Raw genomic sequence first — 5,064 nt, forward strand, 5'->3', positions numbered from 1 at the left:
CACAATGCATCTGCAATATGGTTAGTTGCAACCCCAAGGGCGCCAACATACCCAGAGTATCTCTACAAATAAATTCATAACCTGCAATTCCAGGATTATCTTTGGATGCACCATGACAACAGAGAAAGGTAATAGAAGGTTCAAGAAGACTGTTGGTTAACTTCATTTTCCTGAGCTGAATTTCCTATTTAAAGATTACAAGTTCATGAGAGGAGTTCCACATGCAACCATTCAATCTGATGCTACTACCATCGTAACACTCTATTCTTGATTTTATCAAAAAGCTTCACACACAAACTTATTCCTGGCAAACCAAATCTCCACAAGCAGAATAGAAGGAGCTACAGTCCAAGCAAATCAAGCTTGATAATGGGACTGAAGCAGCTCATCAAGCCATAAATCAAACTTATGAATATGAGAGCTGAATGAAAAGCAATAGTAAAGAAAGAGCTTATGAAATAAAATAAGTATTACTTTATTAGATTCCAAAAGAAATGATCAAACATGTTTTATTCTTGATTAGAAGAACACTTGAGACCCCTTAAATCGCGATTTCATAGAACTATTTAGCATATCTCATCAGCAAATGAGAGTGTCATACTCATACTATCATACAAAATTCTCTTATTAACTTGCTGGATTGCTCCTAAAATAAAAGCTGGCCCCGTATCAGATTCCGATCGAGCTATAGCTAAACAAACATTTCCACCGATTGGCAGAAAACCGGTCTCTAAAACAACAAATTCTCCCTGCTGTTGAAAATGAAATTTTATAATGGGAACTGTATAGTCTCTTCTGGATATAACAAAACAAAGACCATCTCCGGTGGGTGCAGCAACACGCATACGATTCTGTTTAAAAAATGCCACCACCAACTTTGCAACTCTATCAAAATGATCTTTATACATTACGGTATACGGAGCCCCGGAATCTATGACACAACCGCCACGTCCATCCTCTTTAAGCTCAAAATCTCTGCTCCGAAAACCTACTCTATTGGATCCCACAGTGATATCCTCTAGATTTAAGTAATAAGCCGATGTCTGAAACTGAAACTCGGGTACTACTATGGGAGTTCTATGCACTATTTGACCTCCGCTTCCGATTGTCGCATCTGCACCAAAACTTAAATATGTGCCTCCTGCGTAAATATTTTCGCTACGTTTCTCCAAGCAGTAGGAAAATTTACCTTGTCCATCAGCACCTAATTGATTTATAAAAGACAATGGTCCTCTTCCCAAACCAAGTATTCCGGCAATAAGATCATTTTCGTTTCTAATCCGGCGGTTGTTGCCGAGATCAACAAAATTTTGTTGGTGAAAACCACAGCCCATGAGTAGTTGAAGAGTTTCAAAGGCGCCACCACCAGTTATACTAAATGTTTCTTTAGCAATAACACAAGTCGCAACTGCACCGCTTGCATAAGCTGCTCGGTAAACACATTCGCCATTGGTATTGCAACTATCCCCCGTGCATGCAGGATGAGTATGGCAAGGAAGGGGATGATATGTCTGCGAATACTCCCAAGGATAAAGAAGGGCATCTTGATTGAAAGTTTTTGTGGCACCGTGGCATTGAAGCCAAGTAAGATCACTACCCGAATCAATCATCAGATAGTAATTCATATATGGTGGTGATGTAGGAAATGTACCTATACCTACCATTCCAACGTACCACATTGCTGCTTCAGGTACTACTGGCACACGTACAACATCGGGGTTCATCGTCACATTTTTATTGCGTAATAATACTTGTGAACCGATGTAATGTGCTCGACTTCTTGATTGGTCAATCAGCGCTTGAAATCTTTCTCCCGGTGCTAAACGAATATCAGCAGGATCGTAAAAAAGTGATTCGTTGGAGTCTTTATAAATCATCCTCAGCGTAAACCCTTTTGGATTACCTGCAATGGCTAAGTTTAGCATAAGAGAAACATGAGTAATGATTGTTAGAACAAAAATGAAAAAGATGGGTGCTGTTTTACCCATTTTTATCATCCAGAAAGGATTTCGATGGACACAGCATGTATATATATATATATTGTTTTATATCGATGTATCATGAGATTAATGTAATTTATTGTTTTATACGGTATGTGATTATTAATGTATATATAATGTAATCCTTTATATATGGAATTCATTTGCATTGTATGGTAATGAAAATAGAGTATCCATAATTTAAGGAATGTAACGATTCAAAATCTAGCATTCATCCAATCTTAAGAAATCTAACCTTTCATTATTTTCCCAATCTAAGGCAATCTTACGCGTCATTATCTTACTGCACTCGTACATGAAAAACTAATATAGGCAAATATTGTTCAAGATTTTTCAACCTTATCAAATGGAGGTCATATTAATCATTGGAAAAAATTTTGTCTGGTCCTAGGCTTAGTTATTTATAGTAGGGTCCTACCTGATTTTTTTTTTATCTGGAGGTCCAAAATTAATTAAAACATGGAAATGTTCATAATGCCCATTACTACCAAACGTGTGTGTCTACACTGCTTACAAATTTGAGTACATATCTGGTACACTGCTTAAAAATTCGAGTACATATTTGCTACACTGCTTACAAATTTGAGTACATATCTGTCTGAGTACATATCTGTCGTACTGCTTACAAATCCGATTATATATCTGAATGCTTACAAATTCGAGTACATATTTGCTGCACTGCTTCCAGGTAGAGTACAAATCTGTAAGAATTAATGATACATATCTGTCGTACTGCTTACAAATCCGATTATATATCTGAATGTTTACAAATTCGAGTACATATTTGTTGCACTACAATATACGTTTTACATCACATATATTGTAGGATCATACCATTAATCTCTAGTATTTTTTTAATACAAAAGAGGTACAGTTTTGCATGATTGAACAGGGTGACATAACCACTAAAAAACTAACCAAAAAAATTAATGTCCATAAGAAGCTAGTGAATATCTACAGCAAACCCTGAAAATGATTATCAAGGATCGAGTGATACATAGAAAACTAGAGTAACATATTTGGATGCTTTGCACAAATGAAAATGTAACATACAACATTTCAATTTTCTTACCACACAAAGAAGTTGTCGCTTTCCAGGAGTATCGGCTCCGTGGTTGCTAAATTTTGCTTCCAGAACCGCTATTAGCGCAACATGATCCTATACAAAATTGAATGGACAAATAGAATAATACAGGGAGTAAGATTTTGGGAAAGAATCTAAGCACCAACTAACTGCATAAGAGACTCCCAAAGAAGAAAAATCACCTTAAGAAGTCGAGACAAAGCAGCTTTCTTCTGAGTGATTGGGACCACAGCATCTGTCAGTGACTGAGCAGCCTTGTTGAATTCGACCTACATACAAAAGTAAACTGTTTAACATGTGAACCAACAGAGTAACAATAAATTCAAAAGAAAGTCTGTCATCTCCAAACCTCGTATTTCTTCACATGGGAAAATCTGTCCCTTCGGAAAAATGTTGCACAACCATCGACATCATAAGTCCCGGTGTAAACCTACAGTGAACAAATTCATTATCACAAAACTGAATATTTGGAGTTTATGACCATTAAATCAAAAATGTCCGCAAGCAAACCTCTGTTGTCTTCTTCTTGTAGAGAGCTTGATAACCATCTTTGTCCAACTTAGGGGCGAAAAACTCATCAAAATGATCACTTTGAACCTGAAATAAGAAATGATTAGCTTTGTTGCAACTAAATCCTTAACTTAAGGATTGGCTATGTGGACATAATCTTGAATCCAAGCTAATACAACAATTTCATATCTAAATAACTAATATGAGACAAGAATAGTCTTTTTCTTATTTAGTATTCCAGTTCATTATACATGCACTGGAATACCATGAAAAGGAAAAACCAGAATGGCTTTTGTCAAAATTATTTGATGTAAGAGAGAAGTTTGTAACAGTACGTCATATATGTACTGCATATTCATGAACTTAAAAATCAATTGCATATCAAGAAGAAGTGATGAATCCATGCATATAACTGAATCAAAGCACATACTTCAGCATTACACATACGTACTCATGGATCAAACCCAAAAACAATAGCAAAACTCAGAAATATATACGAATCAAAGCACATATTTCAGTATTACACATACTTACTCATGGATCGAACCCAAAAACAGTGGAAAACTTTTGAATATAACCGAATCAAAGCACATACTTCAGTATTACACATACGTACTCATGGATCGAACCCAAAAACAATGGAAAAACTCTGAATATAACTGAATCAAAGCACATATTTCAGTACTACACATACGTACTCATAGATCGAACCAAAAAAATGGCAAAAATTTGAATATAATCGAATCATAAGAATTTTGTATCAGTACGTCGTATACGTACTGTCAATTCATACACAAAAGCAAACTGTATCAAACCTAAAAACATAATGCATCATGAAAATCGATTTGATCTTCATAATACAATCGGAAAAAAAAATCAAATGAAGAAAAACGAACAAAATAATCAAAAAAGATGATTAAAAAACATACCCGGAAACACAAACAAATCTTCTCGTCGTAAATCATAACGATGCATCATCATCATCATCTTCTTCTTCTTAATAAATTGAGTTTCTGTCAGTACGGGATATACGTATTGTTGCTTCATATACAAAAACAAACTGAAACACATCTAAAACCAACAAAATGGAAGTGGTATAAGTAAATCTAACTTAAGTGATGAATCCATGAGTAAAACAAAATCAAAAGCCGATCTAAAACCTAATAAATTAATAAAAAACTGTAAATCATCAAAATCAGTTGGGAATACATCTATAACGATTACCAAAAAGTGATGAAAATATAACTAATAACAAAATTGATTTAGCAGTTTTCAGTACGACATATATGTACTGCTGAATCATACAAATTAAGTGATGAATCCATGAGTAAAACAAAACCAAGGCCGATCTAAAACACTAATAAATTAATAAAAAAACTGTAAATCATCAAAATCAGTTGGGAATACATCTATAACGATTACCAAAAAGGAAAAAAAATATAAAACATCATGAAAATCGATTTGATTCTC

The 5,064-nt window shown here is 34.7% G+C and overlaps 1 protein-coding gene across 7 annotated transcripts in view; it reads right to left on the reverse strand.

Moving 5' to 3' along the window:
* Nucleotides 1-498: 498 nt before the first annotated feature.
* Nucleotides 499-5,064, reverse strand: part of LOC113310675 (aspartic proteinase CDR1-like) — a 9,749-nt gene continuing 5,183 nt past the window's right edge. For 5 of the 7 annotated variants that reach the window (XM_026559420.1, XM_026559417.1, XM_026559416.1 and 2 more), the window contains one exon: nucleotides 499-1,903. In XM_026559420.1, the coding sequence (XP_026415205.1) occupies nucleotides 567-1,877 (1,311 nt within the window). In that variant the 5' untranslated portion in view covers nucleotides 1,878-1,903 and the 3' untranslated portion in view covers nucleotides 499-566. Of the gene's footprint in view, nucleotides 1,913-5,064 lie in introns of all 7 variants that reach the window. The other 2 variants (XM_026559419.1, XM_026559423.1) reach the window with 1 other exon arrangement.

Source organism: Papaver somniferum, chromosome 9 (genome assembly GCF_003573695.1).
Source record: "Papaver somniferum cultivar HN1 chromosome 9, ASM357369v1, whole genome shotgun sequence".
In the NCBI taxonomy this organism is placed as follows: Eukaryota; Viridiplantae; Streptophyta; class Magnoliopsida; order Ranunculales; family Papaveraceae; genus Papaver; species Papaver somniferum.